This window comes from Pelobates fuscus, chromosome 13 (genome assembly GCF_036172605.1).
Source record: "Pelobates fuscus isolate aPelFus1 chromosome 13, aPelFus1.pri, whole genome shotgun sequence".
Lineage (NCBI taxonomy): Eukaryota > Metazoa > Chordata > Amphibia > Anura > Pelobatidae > Pelobates > Pelobates fuscus.
Window position 1 is genome coordinate 86,812,713 of NC_086329.1, and position 20,753 is coordinate 86,833,465.

At 46.7% G+C, this 20,753-nt stretch overlaps 1 protein-coding gene across 3 annotated transcripts in view; it reads left to right on the forward strand.

The window, feature by feature from the left end:
* PBXIP1 (PBX homeobox interacting protein 1) overlaps positions 1-20,753 on the forward strand; it is a 32,431-nt gene that overhangs the window by 1,879 nt on the left and 9,799 nt on the right. Inside the window, exons 2-7 of one of the 3 annotated variants that reach the window (XM_063439707.1) lie at positions 2,383-2,471; positions 3,517-3,592; positions 4,173-4,234; positions 5,087-5,228; positions 5,588-5,665; positions 7,177-7,389. In XM_063439707.1, coding sequence (XP_063295777.1) covers positions 2,412-2,471; positions 3,517-3,592; positions 4,173-4,234; positions 5,087-5,228; positions 5,588-5,665; positions 7,177-7,389 — 631 coding nt within the window. In that variant the 5' untranslated portion in view covers positions 2,383-2,411. The remainder of the gene's footprint in view (positions 1-2,382; positions 2,472-3,516; positions 3,593-4,172; positions 4,235-5,086; positions 5,229-5,587; positions 5,666-7,176; positions 7,390-20,753) is intronic. The other 2 variants (XM_063439708.1, XM_063439709.1) reach the window with 2 other exon arrangements.

Consider the following 20,753-nt stretch of genomic DNA (forward strand, 5'->3'; position numbering starts at 1 on the left):
CACAGAGTCTCATGTCGTTAGGATCAGGTTCTCTCACCGATTGTAGGCTCTCCAAGACCCCACCTAAGCACATGTTTAAGGAATTAAACTTCATGCTGCTGAGCAATCTATTGAATTATCACTAGAACTCCGAGCCAGAGCCGTTGGCATGTCCCTGCTGAACTAATTTTTTTTTTGTGTGTTTTATATAGACAGGGTTGTTTACTAAAGTGAATGTCAAATTTAAGGCCTGGGAAAGCACAGCTGCCTTAGAGAATTTTTCTAGTTTCTCTATTTTGGCCTTCCATTTGAAATTGACTTTGAATTCTTACTTTAGAGAATAACCCTGATAGGATAAGAGGGCTATAAAACCAGTCTCATTGGATTCGAAATATGGTGGTCGGAAAGTGGCAGATAAAGTAATGTACACAACCAATGTGTTTAGTAATAGCTCTCTCTGGTATGCTTGAAGCGGTAGTTTGGGCCGAGGAGAGAGGGAATTTGGCAGCAGAGAGAAACTCCATTTATGGTTCTTTTTTTTTAGCTGTGCTGCAGCTAGTTAGAACAATTTCCATCTGCCAGAGTTAATATGAGGTGGCGATATCTGTCTGTCGGCTCTGTGTGAGCAGAAGCCAACTCAATGACTGGAATGGGGTAAGAGATATTTGGGCATACATGAGCCAAATGGTCATATAGTGCATTTTCCATTGTATACTGCATCTGTTGGCATTTAGTTTTCTTGTGATAATACTTGAACTATGACCTTGCACCTCATCAGTGGTGGTTTCATCCATCATCCTACCAGTGTATCGCTTGTATTAGGTCCACAACCTGCCTATTGCTTCATCTCACCCCAATGTGTTAATTAATCTGCTGTTGCCTCTGGCAACCCTCTTTATTTATCGCTGTCTGCCTCCCCTTATCCTTCCTGACTTTTAAGTTTCAATGCTTTTTGTTTTGTTGGCCGTCATTTTCCCGGAGTTCTTTTCCAGCTGTCCAGACGGACACATTGAGTGAAGGGCATGATTAGTCTCTTGCTTATGCTGTTTGCTGGCGTCGGCTTGAAGAATACCATGGTGGCTTTTTCTGTTTGTCTAGTATAAGAAGAATATGTGGAGTGAGTCCAGGTCTCCGAACACAAAGAGGAGTGCGGACAGATAAGCCCAAAATAAAACTTATATTCTTCCATTGAACTGACCTGAGATACTCTGAGTTCATGGGGCCTGGTGTAAATTATTCACATGTTGCATGAAGAACCCTAATAAGTTACTATCCGGCTCCTAATTGTTTAATCTCTCCAAAAATATGTCACCTTTTCTACGTAGTGCTGGAAGAGTAATAAACGAAAGAATCTTATTTTATCTTTCTTAGAAATAATTTTCTGGAGTGTTCATTTTTAATTTTGGAACCCTCTGCTGACCCCTTTTGGTATTTTTTTTGGAGGTCAAGACAACCTGTCTAATGATTAAATAGAACGGACTGCTTCCACCATTGGAATTAATGGAGAAGGGAATCACAAAATATCTCTGATACCATTTACGTTATTTTTTTAAAAATTTGATTTGGAGTTTTTACCAGAAATGCTGAATTAGATTTTATTTCTTCACTTTATTGTCTTGTTGCGTCCAAGCAAGGTCATTCCTGAGTTCAAAGATATTAAATATTCCTGATGATCCCGATAAGGTTTAGCCACTGCTAGAGCAGACTGAATAGTGTTGGGGAATATTAAAGCATGTTTCTAGAATGTAGAAAGACATGGGGTTTTTATTTTTAGGTCTTGTCCGAACTTCGTCTGATAAATATCCCTAACCGCTTTACATGTATGAGAACTGGCATTCAGTTACGTGTCCATATTTACAAGTCAAATAAGCCCTAAACAAATCCATGTGGCTCTGCCTACTTCTGTCAAGGCTGGAGGGAGGGGGGAGCAAATGATTTGTTCTAAATGTCTACCTGTTTTGTAAACCTTTACCTTGTGTACGGAACTCTCAAAAACCTACAGGTGTTTTCTTCCTGGGGACAGAGCTCCTGTGTGTTAGGACTCCCAAATGTTATAGATCTCTTCTTTATGTGTTTTAGATGTTCTCAAACTTCGTCATGTGTACATAGAACAATCATGGTGTTCTTCTTTATGTCTACAGAGATTCCCAAAAATCATAGATCTCTACCTAATGTGTACATGGCGCCACAAACCTCTTCTTTTACATATGTACAGAGCTCCTCATAGCCCTCTTTATAATTTTTTTAAAGAACTCCCCAAACCTCATTGGTCTCTTGTTTGTGTCCAGGGCTCCTCAGCCTCATAAGTCTCTTCTTTGTGTACACAGAGGTCCACAAACACCGCAGCTCTCCACTTCCTTGATCCACACTAACACCATGTAAACCATCTTTTTTTTTTTCCAGGATAAATCTGTTCATGAGCGGGGAGGACAATGGCCGATGCTGCGGATTCCAGAGACTCCGAGAATAACTGGGTGATTGCAAACAACGAGGTAAGATTTCAGTTTTATTTAGTTTCTTACTATGAAGAATCAATCGAGATTCCTTTCAAACTACGCTCTGTAGTTAGAAACATAAAATGTGACGGCAGATAAGAACCATTCGACCCATCTAGTCTGCCAAATGTTCTAAATACTTTCATTAGTCCCTGGCCTTATCTTATAGTTAGGATAGCCTTATGCCTATCCCACGCATGCTTAACCCCTTAAGGTCCAAACTTCTGGAATAAAAGGGAATCATGACATGTCACACATGTCATGTGTCCTTAAGGGGTTAAACTCCTTTACTGTGTTAACCTCTACCACTTCAGCTGGAAGGCTATTCCATGCATCCACTACCCTCTCAGTAAAGTAATACTTCCTGATATTATTTTTAAACCTTTGTCCCTCTAATTTAAGACTATGTCCTCTTGTTGTTGTAGTTTTTCTTCTTTTAAATATAGTCTCCTCCTTTACTGTGTTGATTCCCTTTATGTATTTAAATGTTTCTAGTTGTTTATATATTTTGCAACATTTTGTAGTGAGGTCAGCACGCGACAAGCTTGTGAAACAATGTTTCCTGTTCTATCCAAGATAAAGGGACATTTTGACATGTTTTGGACTGTTCCACTCCCTGCATTGGTTAAATGGCCTGCTGTGTTATTATTCCTGGATGATTTGCAGGAGTTTGCTATAAATGGACTTGCTGGATATATGACCCGTCATGTGCTGCTCATATAGATTCCTTCATCCAGGCAGACAGCTGCAAATAAAATAAACAGGAACAGAACGTAACCCTCTGTATGTATCATCGATGCAAATTCACAATCTTGGGCTGTGCAGGAGACCTGCAGTTTGGATATTGCCGTATAATGTAGTGGACTAATGTAAACACATGCAACTTTCGCTAAAGTGATGTTGTGGGAAAATCCTGATCCAAAGAGCTTGCCATCTATTGGTATTATGTGGAGACTTTTTCCTGAAGAGCTTACAATCTATTGCTAAGTATGATCATGTGAACGGCTGTTATCCAATTTCCACAATTCCTGTTATCTATTAGCAGGCATTTCCTGTAGAGACTTTGGGAGCAGCACAGACAGGGTCACCTAATGTTCCTGAGGATCATGGGCCAGCAGGTAAGTCTCCCAAACACCACTCTGTGTAATGTGTGGCAAATCTCTCTAGCCTGGTCAAGTAAAAAGGGCCTCTTCTAACAGAGCAAACCACTAAAGGGCCACTCCACAGCCCAAATACAAATAAAATAAATCACAATTTAGTAGATAAACCCCCAAGGATCACAAGCATGCATTTAATTTTTTTTAAATTGGCGTGTATCTAAAAAATGCTTGCAAAAGCAGCAGATCTCTATTTTGCAGCCTTTGGAAGCCCTCCTCTTCTAACCCCGACCAGACTTTCTGTCATTGTCCAATCCCTTCCCAGTGCAGCTCAGTGAGAACTCTTTCCAAGACATGTGCTCTGAGCTATTGCTGCCTCTTGAGTTTAGCTCCACCGAGGGAAATCAACAAGACCTGTTGGCTGATTGACAAACGGGGGGTGTAACAAGGTTCATTTATGAAGGTGCCAGTTTCTGTTGTAGTTTTTCTAAAATGGGGGAGGTGGACAAAAACTCATTTCACACATAATGGTTAGGTGTTTGGAGTGTTCCTTTAATGGATTTTTGGATTCCAAACCTATTGGTTTGTTGTTTATCCCCAGATTCTGAAAAAAGCCACAAAGCTGAAGAAATCGAAAGTTCTTCAAGTCTGAAAGAGACAAAGGTGAGACGATTTATTTAGATTCTAGGACTGATACAATTACATACAGCAGATAGTCCTCAGACTGCAGGTAGTTCTCCCAGAGCTTTTGTTGTATGTTGAGTGACCTCTACTATCCTAGAAAAGTTATCTCTCCAGTTTTCTAAGGCTCAAACACAGCTTTGAAAAAGGTTTTCTGCCCACCACCACTAGGATGTTTTATTAAATGGACTCTCCCGTTATCATCTGATTCATGTTGACCAACTTTTCCAGTCTCTAAGGTTAATCTATTTATTAACACTTTTTTAAATACATACTCTAGTGCCAGGAATACAAAGCTTGAATCAATGCTTTTCTATGGGGAAATAGCTGTCCCTGGATGTCCTCCTGCAGAGCGTGAGGACGTCCAGCGTCCGTTACCAGACCAAAAGTTCGGTGACAGCCAGGAAGCGCCTCCAGTGGCTGTCTGGTAGACGGGCACTGGAGGGAGACTTAGAGTTGCAATATAAACATTTCAGTTTCTCTGGATCTGCAATGTTTTACACTGCAGCACTAAGTGCAGTAGGGACATTGCACCCAGACCACTTCAATAAGCTGAAGTGGTCTGGGTGCCTACAGTGTCCCTTTTAAGGTTCAACTTAAAACCAGTGCTGTCAGCAGAGGCCAGGAGAAGGACTTCAGTCTAACAAGTGACTAATTAGTGTAATGACCAAATGTTTATTAAAGTCCTATCTATGAGAGATTTTTAATTCATAGTTCAGATATTGTATACTCTGACGGATTTATTGTCATCTTAATAGACTGCATTTAGCTGCTTAGATAACTGGTCGCATATAAGGGATGGATTTCTAACACTGCTTGTGTTTAAAATTTCAGGATAGTGAACCACCATCACTCCCTGCTGAAACTCTGATACCAGAACAGCAAGTCGATATAACTCCAGAGGAGCCGGAAGTCATCCCAGAGGACACAGAGCAACTTCTTCCCAAACCACGCTCTGCATTTACAAGTAAAGTAGGTCAGTATTGAACCACAACACAAGGTTTGCAGGAAGCAACAAATCAGTGCTGTGCATGCATTAAACTGCAATATCACCATATATCACCCAGCTCCTTTAATGGTATTATCCTGCAGCTCTAGTAAATGGTTGGACTTTATAGCAGACTAAACCCTTGACATTACATTTCACCAATCTATTCTCACTGGCACTTTGTGGTTCAATGATCTACCCTGCACATAGTTATGAGCTCTGCACTTAGCCATATTGCATGAGCCAGGCATTCCGTTCTGATGCCATATGTTGTATAGGAATCTAAAATTATCCCTAATAGCATCGAAACATGCCAACCTCCCCTTCTCTGTCTCCTTGTTTTGAAGAGCACTGCGTTCTGAGTCTAGCGCAGTACATTCCCGACACATTGAAGAGCTGGGGAGAGAGCTCCGCTAGCAGAACAGGTGCTGTGTGATGCATGATTTCATGGTTTACAGATAGTGAACACGGAGCATGAATCACAAGAATGCATGTCAGGAGCGGTGTTGAATCATTGGAATTTGATATGTGCAAAAATGAGTTTTAAGTACCGTAATTCATCCACATAAAATTCCTGGCAGGTGCTGAACAAATCGAATCCAAAAATGTGGTTCTCTCTTGTGAACGAATCCGCACCATCGAAATTAAAAATCTTTCAAAAAGGATTTTAATTTCGATGATTCTGATTTGGTTCATTTGTGAACAAATTGAATTGTTGGCATCGATTCATGTGCCGATTGCCAGAAATATTATTGGTTACAGTGAAATTTTGCACAAGTCTAATTGGAACCGCCTGTCCTGTTTCAGTGGGCAGTTTGTGCACTAATCTCATGTTTAGCACACAAGCATACTTCAGATACTAAGAGTAACAATGTAGCCAAGGGAAATGTCTTGCATGAAGAATTTTCCGTTCGTATCGCAGAGTATCCTGCAGCCTGATAGAGAGTGGGCGCATATCCGTTAGAGGTCAATGCAGGAAACGGTAGTTGTAGTTAAACACATGGCACTCCTCGCCAAATAGAGATCAATAAATACAAGTAATTCCACGTTCTTTCACATCAACACTATTTAGGATTGTATTAAATCCTCTCGCAATGTTCATTACATTTTTATTCATCAGTCTACGGTTGCGTGAAGTGTTTATACATTTTTGTGTACTGTCATTTGTTGTGATACTGGTTGGTTTGTTTAAATCCTCCATATGTTTTCCCTGGGCTGTTCACTGTAGTGTGTATCTAAAAGCCAGGTAACGAAGTATAGTATTTCTCATAATTAACTTTATTTTGCATATCTCAGGATAGACTATATTGTTAAACTTGGCCGGCTGATACCTGTGTTGTTTCAGCAGATAGAATCAAAATCACTGACTGGAACACATAGCACTATGCTACCTGTGTGAGTGTGCGTCTGACTGTGCACAGCACTATGCTACCTGTGTGAGTGTGCGTCTGACTGTACACAGCACTATGCTACCTGTGTGAGTGTGATTATTGAATGTGGCAGAGAACTGCAAAGAGTCAAAAAGCCCACAGACTGAATCCCCCCACCTCCCCCCAGAGAATTGCTTTCTGGCTCATAGCTGCTTCTGTCTGTTCATGGAATCTTGCAGTCCTTTTCATTCTCCATGATTTTATCCCTGCACGCAAAGTGGAGCAATTTTTGGCTTTTTGTTGCAACATTGTATTTAATACCATTCTTGATATGTCAATACTAATCAGCTCTTCATTTTTATCTGTTTGTGTTTCAAATCTCTTCCTTCTCCATTCTTTGTTCTCAAATGACCATCTCCATCACTACTACTCTTTTTGGCCATTAAAACCCCACTGCCACCCCCCATGTAACTCCCAACACATCCATGTCCTCTTTACACTTTCCCCAACCCATTCCTTTCTGTCCCTTAACATATTCACTCTCTCCGCTGTCCTACTCATCATAGATGAAGATCTGGAAGAAGTGAGTTGCTCTAGCAGTGATGATGACGTTGAGGGTCTCAGAAAGCGGAAGTTGAGAGGAACCTCTCCAGTCAGTGTTGGAGCCGTTCCCAAGGAAGTTGCTGAGCAAGAGGAAGATGGGGGATTTGGTCTGACGCTCAATAAGTGCATCATCGCTGCCCTGGCATTGATTGGCATTGGATTCTTGGCATTCTCAGGTCAGTTATTGTGAGTGACTGCACTTCTTCTGTTGGCTGCTCCACTAATACAAATGCTAGCACAAAACAAAATCAAAATGAAACCGTTATCCACAAGGCTTCCGCGTGAAAACTCCAGATTATTCCATTACGCCAGAAACCTGCAGAGCTCCCATCATATTTAGACTTAAAATCTACAATACTGGATTTAATCATAGATATAAGAACTAACGGCAGGTGCAAATTTAACTGGGCAGGTAGGTGCAGAAATAATTAAAGGAATTCTCTCTCTACTGATGATACCTAGCCACCCAGTTAACCCTTCAAATCACCAAACCACTTACAAATGCAATTAACCAGAACGTGCATGTAAAAATAATAATATTAGTAATGCAATGCCCTATATAAGAATGGTGGGGGGGGACCTACTGTCCTCCCCCCCCCCCCCCCCCGACCCCCACCCCTCAGCGGTGGGTGGGGGCCCTAAAAACAATAAGGGGGGACCTACTGTCCTCCCCCCTGACCCCCACCCTTGAGCGGTGGGTGGGGGACCTAAATAAAAATCCCCCCCCCCAATCAAGTTGACTAGGGGTCCCAAGCCCCTAGTCACCCCCCACCCCCCCACCCACCCAAATAAAACTATCCCCTACCTACCCCCCTCACCCTAAAAATAGTGAGGGGGGAATAAAATAACTAACCTGTAAAGAAAAATTCAACTTACCATTTGACGTCTTCTTTTTTCTAAAGTCTTAATTTTTCAGCCCCAAAAAAGGCCAAATAAAAAGCCATCATACCCGTCGAATTTAAAATAAAATAAAAAACTTGAGCGCAAAAAAAAATCCCGACGAAAAACAAAAAACCCGACGCTTAAAAAATTAATCCATCTTCACCCATGGGGGGCTCTGCGCAGACTGAGCTCTGCAGGGCAGGGGAAGGCTTATAAAGCCTTGCCCCGCCCTGCAATTAGGCTAAGAACACTCTGATTGGCTGGTTTAAGCCAATCAGAGTGCTCTTTGTCATTTTACACATTCCAAAGAACTTTCCCACGCTGTGTAAAATTACACAGAGCACTGTGATTGGATGGCTTGAAATCCATCCAATAACAGTGCTCTGTGTCATTTTACACAGCGTGGGAAAATCCCAAAGAACTTTCCCACGCTGTGTAAAATTACACAGAGCACTGTGATTGGATGGATTTCAAGCCACCCAATCAGAGTGCTCTTTGTCATTTTACACAGCGTGGGCCACAACCTGCTCACTGTTTAGTGGACATGCCCCTACTCGCGGTATAGCGAGTAGGGGTATTGGGGAGATTCTAATCTCCGTTATGCTATTATGGGGGTCATATTGACCCCATAGAGTGAGGGGGGAGGACATGGGGGGCTTAGGAAGTGGTGGGGAGCACAGCTCCCTGCCGCTTCTATCTGTACATATTACAAGGAGGGAGCTGCGCGCAGTTAGCTCCCTCCTTGTAATAAACTGAACGAACAAACGAACACTGATATTCAGTGTTTGTTTGTTCGTCTGATTTTTTCTATTCATTCATTCGTCTGTCTGATGAATGAATGAATAGATGAAATTCCCGTTCGCATGTCCAGGTGTTTCACTGGGCATGTGCGGGAATCTCACAGCGCTATCTAGTGAGGGCAGATGACGTGTCCCACAGGGACTTCCTCTACCCACACAAAGATGGCGGCGCCCTGAATATAGATCGGGCAGAAAATAAAGATTAAAAATATAATATATAATATAATATAGTAATATGGGGGGCTTAGGGGCATTTGGGCGTGACTAGGGGGTCAATTGGATGTAGTGGAGGCGGGAGGGGGGTTAAAAAAAAAAAAACTGTATTCGGCCATGACAGTGCCGTTTTAAGTAGATAGTCACATACAAAAAAAATGTAAAATGAAAGAAACCGCTGTAAAAGAAACTAAAGGAAGTGGATTAAAATAAACTTGTAGGGGGGCGTGGCTTGGCGCCGAACAAGAATGGCGGCATAATCCCCGCGCTCTGAGCCCTGCCGATACCAGCCGCTCACATCAGCACAAACAGAGACCTAATGGGCCGCACAAAACGAGGCACCATGACCCCCACCACACCGAGGACGCAAGGTGAGGGTCCGTCCTCCTCCATCCGCAATTACCTGCACACGCCGGGGATCCTCGCCTCACACCACGAGGCATCCAACATGGCGCCCTCCTCACCGGGCTCCACTGTCTCTGAAGACAGCCTGCTCACTGCCGCCGGCTCCCGAGATCAGGGGACTCCCACGCCAGACTGGTATGCCCTATTCTCCTCCCTGCCAAAAAAAGAGGACCTCCAATCCGCTGTGCAGGAGGTTAAAGCATCCCTGAGAACAGAAATTGCTTCCCTGCGCACCTCTCTGCAAGATTTGGAGGGAAGAGTGACAGCGCTGGAAAATGCTGGCCCCACAGTGCAGGTACACCACCCCAACCCCACTTATGACAGGCAGCTCACTGACCTGCGGCTCCATGTAGAAGACCTAGATAATAGGAGCCGTAGGAACAATATTAGAATCAGAGGGCTCCGCGAACCCATAGGCCCAGAACACCTAAGGGAGACATTGATCCCACTGTTTAACCTCATACTGCACAGACCCCCAGAAGCACGTCTATACATTGATCGGGCGCACCGTGCCCTCCGCCCAAAGCCACCTCCATCTGTCCCACCGCGAGATGTAATTTGCTACATACAAGACACTCAGCTAAAGGAAGATATCATGAAGGAAGCAAGGGCGGAAAGGTCTTGGCGGTACAAGGGCCAAACGGTGGAGCTGTACAACGACCTCTCCCACCTCACCCTACAAACCCGCAGAGCCCTCCGCCCGATCACCACGCTGCTCCAGGACCACCAGATAAGATACCGATGGCACTTCCCGTTTGCGCTCACGGCACGCAAGGACAACACGGAAGCCACAATCCGGCTCCCAGCGGACGTTCCCATTTTCCTGGACACCTTGGGACTGCCGGCCACCACGGTAAGGGACTGGACTGACTGCCCCCTCAATGAAAGCTACCTGGGCAGACCGGTGGCCCGCACGTTGGAAGCGGAAGGGCCGGTCGGGGATACAATACCACCCCACCAGGGCGCCCATGAAGAGTAATACACGGAGCCCCAGTGGCGGGTGCACCAGTTGAGAAACACAAGAACTGCCCCGCGAACCATACAACGCACCTTACCCCTTGGACATGGACATACAAGGACAGCCACGACCTACACGGAACAGGACAAGGCTACGCCGAACCTACCACGGTCCATCTCCTAACCTTCCCCTTCCTCGGTTCACATGGCAGCCCCGACAGCGAGAAGGCCACCTGTGCTTATACGGCCTCCTTACACTAAGCAGAGACTCTGGATGTCTAGCAATTGGGACTATGGGGTCCTTACCCCGCTCTGGGTTTTTTTTTTTTTTTTCTCTCTCCTTCCCCCTACCAGCCAGAAGCCGGAGCTGAAGGGGCTCTTCATGGGACTTGTAGAACTGCCGCAAAGCAACGCAGACCCACATGGACGTGGTATCGTATCACTGCAATGCTCTGTAGACTATTCTCCCTGCACTGGGGGGGTGGGGGGGGTGGGGGGCTGAGGAAATTAATGCCGGACAGGGAAGGCTGACTGCAACCCCACCAATCACGGAGACCCGCACACCGGGACCACTGACAGGCACTCACACCACACCGCCAGACGGAGTTCACAAAGACCATGACAACATCCCCACGACTCTAGGACGACTCCGACCCTCTGACACCTAGACTACCGACAGACAAACTCCCCCCCGCAGGGGTCCCCACGACACTCAACGGACTGGACATACCAGCACTCAAAGCCAACGGACGGATCCCCCTGACCTAACCCTGACCCCGTACCCATGGGCTCACCCCCCGAGCTGCCGGCAGTCCTCAGAGGGGGACACCAGGAGCCCGAACCCACTTGCCTCCATAACCTCTCCCCCCGACCCTTCCCCACAACCCCGACCCACTACTGATCCCAGCCCAACGAGACCTCGCTACGGGAAGGGGACGTACGACAACGGGGCCACGACCGGTGCCCACCGCCACGGGTCTCTGACACGAACAGCTTGTAAGGTCGAGACCTAGATACAGGGTTAATGGTTAAGAAAGGTTAAAGTTAATACGGACCATTACCTCCAACTGCTTAAACTGACAATGCCTAGATAATAGGTAACTGATTGTACATAGTTCAAGATGTCACGGTTTGCAGAACCGAAAGTTTACCCTAATATGCCTAGCTAAGAGGTTAGTAGCCATTATATGTAACGGTTGCCATGGATCACTAGTGCTAACGGCCTTTACCGACGAAGCCTAGACAAACGATAGCCGATTGCCAAACGATACAGCAGACACAGGCCTGCTCAACCAATCGCCCTCAGTGCTGAGGCCTAGATAACTGGTCACTAATTGCTAATTGCTAAGTTTCCGCGGACATCTACCGCTCACCAATTAGACTGACAAAGCCTAGACTCATGGCAACCGACTACTACAGACTCAGGCTGAAAAGGGTTAGCACAACTAAACGTCCAACCCACCTGCCCCCATAACCCCTCCCCCCGACCCTTCCCCACAACCCCGACCCACTACTGATCCCAGCCCAACGAGACCTCGCTACGGGAAGAGGATGTACGACAACGGGGCCAAGACTGGTACCCACCGCCACGGGTCTCAGCCACGAACAGCTTGTAAGGTCGAGACCTAGATACAGGGTTAATGGTTAAGAAATGTTAAAGTTAATACGGATCATTACCTCCAACTGTTTAAACTGACAATGCCTATATAATAGGTAACTGATTGTATATAGCTCAAGATGCCACGGTTTGCAGAACCGAAAGTTTACTATAATGTGTCTAGCTAAAAGGTTATTAGCCACTATATGTAACGGCTGCCATGGATCACTAGTGCTAACGGCTTCTACCGACGAAGCCTAGACAAACGATAGCTGATTGCCAAACGATACAGCAGACACAGGCCTGCTAGACCAAACGCCCTCAGTGCTGAGGCCTAGAAAACTGGTCACTAATTGCTAAGTGCTAAGTTTCCGCGGACATCTACCGCTCATCAATTAGACTGACAAAGCCTAGACCCATGGCAACCGACTACTACAGACTCAGGCTGAAAAGGATTTGCACAACTAAACGTCCAACCCACGACGCCTGGATAAATGGCTACTAACTGCCAAATGTTAAGGTCAACATGGACCTTTATCGCTAAATGTCTATACCGACACTGCCTGGATAAAGGGGTTTCACTATCCATTGTTAAGGCTGCATGCGACCGTTGTTACATAAATTGTACTCTTACTGGCTATTTAAGGCCTCTGTATTACTTGCACTCACCCAGACGGCAGGGCTCGGACACCTCCAACACTTGTTCGAATCAACCACCCACGGACTTTGCCAGAGAGCAGAGACTCACCACCCACACCCCCACGGGTTACTGCCCTCCCACAGGACGAGCTCACCGGACTCGCAATCCCTACGTGAGACCCGCCCTAGAGGCAGACCACCCCTTTTTACCGTCTCTACCGACCCCTCTACTGACACAAAGGGGGAATACAGGCAACAGGAGACACTTCCAGAACACCCCAAATCCACCCTACACCTCCCACGCGCACATCGCGCACCCCCCCCACACGACCTCAACCAACTCAGCCACAGCATCCATAGCCACAGAGCGACACAGATAAAAGGAAACACCTAGGTAACCCACACGAAACTCCGACCAACCCACGTGTACTGGACACCCCAACCACCATCCCTAACCCCTCTCCCGACCAAGGGAGAAACAAACCACACCAGACAGCTGACATTAACACCCTTACGCTACACAGCACACGCACTAAACGCACGCCGCACCCCCGCACCAACACTACGCTCCCCCGCGTGCCCCCGGCGGAGACCACTAGAGGGGACCCGCCGGGCGTGCGTGGGAGACCCCACTCAGCACACACACTCCCACCCTCCCCCCCCTTCCAAGACCGCGGGGCGTTGGGCCGGCCCGCGCGCCCGTTTGCGCAGACATGACCCCCCCTCAGATACACCCTTCCTGCAGGCATCAAAGGACACTACAACCGGGCCTCAGAATCTACACGATCAACGCCAAGGGGCTCAACTCCCCACAGAAACGAGCAAGAGCCCTGAGAGAACTGAAATCCCTGCACATCTCCACCGCGTTCTTCCAGGAAACGCACTTTCAGAAGACCAAACATCCCAAATTCACAAATAAACACTACCCGCTGAGCTTCCATGCCACCAACCCGGACTCCAAGACCAAGGGGGTCACAATACTCTTTGCGGCAGACACACCGTTCCGCAAAGAAGAGGAGCTTGCGGACCCAGGAGGCAGATTCCTCTTCCTGAAGGGTACTATACACACCACGCGATTCACGTTCGCCAACCTATACCTCCCAAACAAGGGACAAAAACCCTTCCTGGCGAAAACCCTCGCACTACTAGACTCCTTCAGTGAGGGCAAACTAATCCTTGGAGGAGACTTCAATGCGCCGCTAGAACCTAAACTGGACACCTCCACAGGCCACACAACCCTCCCGGGCCATGTCCTCAGAGGCATGAAAGCCAACCTCCACGAACACCAGCTGTCAGATTGCTGGCGGATCCTACACCACCTAGAGAAGGACTACACCTTCTTCTCCCCCCCCCACAATTCCTATTCGCGAATTGACTACCTGTTCCTCCAACACCGCCATCTGGACGACCTCCTTACAGCAACGATAACCCCCATGACCTGGTCGGACCATGCCCCGGTCATCATCACACTCACCTCACCAACCCCATTCCAGAAACACTGGAACTGGAGACTTAACGAATCGCTGCTAGATGACCCCCTAATTCGCCAAGACGTGAAAACACACCTAGAACAATTCTTCCAAACAAACAGCGAGCAGGATTCCCCCCCGGAAAAGATATGGGAAGCACACAAATGCGTGATCAGGGGCGTCCTGATCAGACATGGCGCGCAGCGCAAGCGACTACGCACCCAAGAAACTGCCGAACTTGCACGAGCGGTAGCAGAACTGGAGAAACAACATAAGTCCACGATGGCAGACGACATATACACACAACTAGTCAACGCCAGGGCAAAGCTCAACTCCCACCTGTCCCAGAAGATCGCATTTCAATTCAGGCAAACGCAGAAGACTTTTTACGAATATGGTAACAAAAGCGGGAAACTGCTAGCGAGAGCACTGAGGAAAACCAGACAAAAAAGCTTCATATCTGAGATCACACATAATGGCACTACACATAACACACCGAAAACAATAGCGGAAGGATTCCGCACCTACTACGAAGCGCTTTACAATCTCCGCAATCAGGAAGGCACCGGGGAGGGGTCTGACGCCTCCAAAACCCACATACGAAATGAGTACCTTACCAAATACCTTACCAGCACACTGGACACAGACACGGCCGACGCCATGGAGGAGCCGATCACAGCGGAAGAAATATCACGGGCCCTAAAAATGGCCAAGAATGGGAAAAGCCCAGGCCCAGACGGCTTCACGATCAAATACTACAGAACATACCACGACTCCTTGATCCCGCACCTACTCAACATGCTCAATGCACTCAGACAAGGGGGGTCCCTCGACCACCACACCCTGAGAGCGCACATCGTGGTACTGCCCAAAGAAGGCAAGGACCCCATGACTTGCCCGAGCTATAGGCCAATCTCCCTGTTGAACGCCGACCTGAAATTATTCGCAAAGGTTCTGGCACTCCGACTCCAACCGACCCTACCACAACTAATCCACCCAGATCAGGTAGGGTTTATCAGCAACAGAGAAGCCAGAGATAATACCACCAAAGTAATTAACCTGATACAGGCGGCCAAGAGCGAACAGACGCCCGCACTACTGATCTCCACGGACGCGGAGAAGGCGTTTGACAGGGTAGATTGGACCTTCCTCTTCGCAACACTACGACACCTAGGATTGGGACCGAACATGAGGAGATGGATTGAAGCCCTATACAATGGACCGACTGCACAAGTCTACGTGAACAGCACATTATCTACACCATTTCACATACACAATGGCACCCGGCAGGGCTGCCCCCTCTCGCCCCTCCTGTTCGTGTTAAGCCTAGAACCCTTCCTCAACGCGATCCGCACCAACCCAGATATCGGGGGCATAAAAGGCAAATGGGGGGAAAGCAAAATTTCAGCCTACGCCGATGATCTGCTGTTCACGATCCGAGAACCGCACATGGCACTCCCAGCTATCATGCTAGAATTCGAAACGTACGGCTCATTATCCAACCTCCGCATCAACTACTCCAAGTCGGAGATCCTACACCTGGGATGCGACCGCACCCTGATCACGACCCTCAAAACACGATTCCAGCTCCATTGGCGTAAGGACGAACTCAAATACTTAGGCGTATGGCTCACGGCGGACCCAACCCACCTGTTCAGACACAACTACCCTCCCCTCCTGGAACGCGTACTCAAAGACCTAGCAGACTGGGACGTACCACACATCACCTGGCTTGGCAGAGTAAACGTTCTTAAAATGAACGTCCTTCCACGCTTCCTATATGTGCTCCAAACGCTCCCGATACATATCCCGCAATCCTTCCTGACCCAGGTTCGCACAGCCTTCACGAAATACGTATGGAGGAATCGACCGGCCAGGATAAAATACGACATTCTTACAAAAGCCAAACCGCAGGGCGGACTGGGACTCCCGGACCTGGCCAAGTACCACCAGACGACCCACCTACAGCGTATAGTTGAATGGACCCAGGGGACAAGAGACAAACTCTGGATAGCCATGGAAGCTAGCTTCTCAACGGACCCGCTGAGCTCGCTCCCATGGCAACCCCCAGGCCAGACGAGCAGGTACAACATCAGACACCCCACAATAGAGGCCACACTGAAGGTGTGGAGAAGGATAGCAGGGAACCCGGACCTCGCACCAGCTATCTCCCCCCTATACCACCTCTCGGGCACAACACAATTCCACATGCTCAACAACCCCCGGACCTTGACTAACTTAGGCCTGCCCTCCCCGTGCAGGCTACACCACGTCCTAGTGAACGGGACCATCCCTCCGTTAACGGAAAGGCCCACACCGAACCCGCCTGATCATATGACCAAATTCCGATACCTCCAACTGGTGAGCGCACTGAAGCGAACCCCCAACCTACCCTCGGCAGCTAGACCCCTGACCACGTTTGAGACCATCTGCACGCAAGACACACCCACGCCGCATGCAATATCACTCCTGTACCGGCTACTGACCACACCGCAGGGAGACACCCGACCTCCCTACTTTACCAGATACTGGGAAAGAGATCTTGGGCATCCGCTGACCCAAGACCAATGGACCACAGCATTCACGATGACACACAAAACCTCCATAAGCACTAGATTCCAAGAATCGGGATATAAAATGATATCGCACTGGTATAAAACACCGGAGAAACTCGCCTCTATGTATGACACGAGCGCACCGGAATGTTGGCGATGCGGAACTGAACTGGGCACACTCTACCACATCTGGTGGACATGCCCGCGGATCAAACCTTTCTGGCATGATATCCATCAGGTAGTTCTGACGCTCACAGACAACGCCGTAGATCTTACACCAGAACACTACCTACTACATCTGACACCTCTACAGCCCCCTGCCTACAAAAAAACGATCACCCCATATCTGGTAAACGCAGCACGCAGCCTGATCCCAACATTCTGGAAGAAAACCACGACACCAACCCTGACGGACTGGATAACAAGGGTAGAAGCCATAAGGACCATAGAGGAAATGATCTTGACGGCGAAAGGAAGACCCCAGACATACCTGACGACGTGGTTCCACTGGCTACAATGGCTCACCACTAGACAAAACCCGGGACCACGCCCATGATGGATGAACAACGAAGGGTGAGGGCCCACGGACCCCGGGACACACACACCCGGAGACAGGGCACATGAGGACCGAGGCGGCGATACCCGAAGACCTGCAACGAGACCACACAGCACCGGCTGCGCAGAGGGGGGGCCTGGGCGCTGGCGGGACGCGGGGGCTCGGGCGCCCCGAGGAGAACCCACCCCTAAGCCCTACCCCCTCAGGAACATGACATACCCTCCCACGAAACACAAAGACAGAACAAACACAGACACGCCACCACCGACCCAAGCGGTACCACATGACACACCAGACCTCCCCCTACTGTCCTACCCTCCATCAGACACAAACGACAGCACCACACCCAAGTAGAGAGATGGAGGGAGGACACCCAAGGAACCACCCCGACCTAACTAGTACGACACGCAGTTAACCCGACGGACCCCAATCCGGAGACGGCCCCGAATAGAGAGAAACAACACAAGGACCCCACAACACGGGTTCTGACCACAGACACCCCCACAAGGCAACCACCAGAGACATACCGCTTTACACCTTTACGAAACACGACCTAGGTACATAATATAGCACTCTATCATCGGTTCTTCGACTCCCTCTGGAACGCACGCAGCACCGATCACTATGCAATATACCATAAAACAATATTACCATAGCGACGACACCCCATGAGCCCACACACACCCAAAATACTTGAGAAAGATACAATACCAAATGATACGAAATGTCGACCTCAAAACTCACAGGGATAATTCGTTATAAGCCTCTGCGTAGGCTCAGATTGCAAAACTACAGATGTACCAAAAACGCATCTCAAACCATCTATCAACCCTACCACACTACCCCTGCGTGGGTAAACTGTTCTTTGACAAATGTTAAGCAATGATCTCCATTAGTGAGGCCGCAACCACTACGAAATACATCGTAAGTCTCCTCTTGTTTGATTGATTGATGCTTTATGCCTCTACGTAGGCACCGATGCACCGTTTTTGCAAACCTGTTACATGTCCTCTAACACTTACCAAGTTCTTATATACTACAATAGTGAACATGTCACACGTTAATATCCGCTCTCCTTAGTTTAACGTACAACTGTTTTACGTATAAATGTCACACTAGTTTAGTTTGGCTATTGGTCCAATCTGGAAGGTTAATCTATTGTAAAACTTATAAAACTGTGCTCACATTAAGCTACAGTATTAATAATTACAGTTATGAGACCTTTACTTCGACAGCGTTACTGTCAACCTACTCAATGTGTCTAAAATGCGTTAACTGCCATCTTATTATCGGACATAACTTGACTCTGCTTGTTTACTACTTTCAAACAATGTGTGTTTATTTGATGCCTACCCGTTTGACATTCTCATGTCCGCAACAAAAAACATGTTTGTAAAATGTCCATGCCTGTCTAATAAAAACCGTTGGAATGAAAAAAAAAAAAAAAAAAATAAACTTGTAAAACTATTTTCAATTAAATTGAATTAAACATAGCTAAATAACTTAAAGGACCACTATAGTGCCAGGAACGCAAACCTGTTTTCCTGGCATTATAGGGTCTTTAGGTCCCACTCCCGCTGGGCAGAAGGGGTTAAACACGTACCTTTCTCCAGCGCCGGGCTCCCGTGGCGCTGGGGAACTCTCCTCCCTCTTCCGACGTCAGCTCTGAATGGCCACGCGCACATTCAAACAGCCCATAGGAAAGCATTTCTCAAAGCTTTCCTATGGACACTGGCGTCTTCTCACTGTGATTTTCACAGTGAGAAGTGCGGAAGCGCCTCTAGCGGCTGTCAGTGAGACAGCCACTAGAGGCTGGATTAACCCTATTGTAAACATAGCAGTTTCTCTGATACTGCTATGTTTTCAGCTGCAGGGTTAAAACTAGAGGGACCTGGCACCCAGACCACTTCATTAAGCTGAAGGGGTCTGGGTGCCTATAGTGGTACTTTAAATGCAAATGGAATTGCTAATAATTTCAGCAGCCAAGTTGAACATGTATAAGCGGATAAATCCCATTCTATGTTCATAAACAAAGGACATCTAGATACTAGAGTAAAATATCCATCATTGCTCACTTCGAAAAAGATTAGTAAGCCTCTCACCACCACACTTAGGCAGCAAATCCTATTACATAGTTATCTAGGTCGAAAAAAAAGTTAAGCAGTGAAGCCAATTCTTTTATGCTGTTGATCCAAAAGAATGCAAAAAAAAACAAAAAACAATTGTAGCCAGTTATTTAAAATTATGCCACAAAAAGATGGAATAAAAACCTTCTTTACTCCATAATGTCAATCAGATTTCTCCTTGGATGAACAACCTATTTACAAACCTATCAATGATATCCTTGAATAATTCTGTTTATGCAAAAAAAAAAAAAGCATTCAAACTTTTTTTAAAACACATCTATAGAATCTGATAACACCGCCTCTTTAGGCAGAGAATTACACATATTTTATTGTTCTTACTGTAAAGATCCATTTCCTTTGCTGTAAGTAAAAACGCCTTTCTTCCAGTCTCAATGGGTGACCTCTTGTCTGTTGTATATTCCTGCTAATGAACAGGTTAGCACATGGCAATTTGTACTGACCCCGTGTATGTATTTGTATAGTGCTATCATACCCCCTCTGAGGTGCCTTTTTTCTAAGAAAACCATTCCAGTTTTTTATAGCCTTACCATATAACTAGTGTTTTACATCCTTTACTAGTTTTGCAGCTCACCTCTACACTTTTTCTAGTTCTGCAGTAGCCTTATTTAATACTGTTGCCCAAAATTGACCTGAATACTCAAGGTGGGGTCTTGCTATATATTTATAAAGAGGCAACATTTTTTTAATACACGAAAGCACCTTACTAGCTTTTGCGAAGGCAGACCGGCATTGCATACTGTTGCCTATTCAATGTAGAAGTGGCTTGTTGGTTCCTTATTCCAAAATGCATGACTGCATTTTTCTGTATTGAATCTCACCTGACACTTGCCTTACCCAGTCCCCCGATTTTTCCAAATCCCTCTGTAGAGAGGTTATATTCTGTTCAAACTGTATTTTCTGCCCTAGTTTTGTGTCATCTGCAAACACCAATAAATGTATTTTACTGTTCACTTCAAGATCATATATAAACAGATTAAAGAGAAATGGACCCAGGACAGAACCCTGAGGCACTCCACTTACCACTTCTATCCAATTTAAAACCATTCCATTTACAACTATGCTCTGTACTCTATCTGTAAGCCACTGTTCTATCCAATAATGCAATTTTTTTGTCTAAACCAACTGATTTCAGTTTTACTAATAACCGTTTGTGTGGCATTTGATACAGTTCCCCACAATAGATTAGTGTTCAAACTCAAGGAAATCGGTCTAGATGAAAATGCTTGGGTAGAACATTGGCTTAAAAACAGAGTACAAAGAGTTGTCGTTAATGGTAAATTTTCAAGCTGGACAGAGGTGGCAAGTGGTGTCCCTCAGGGG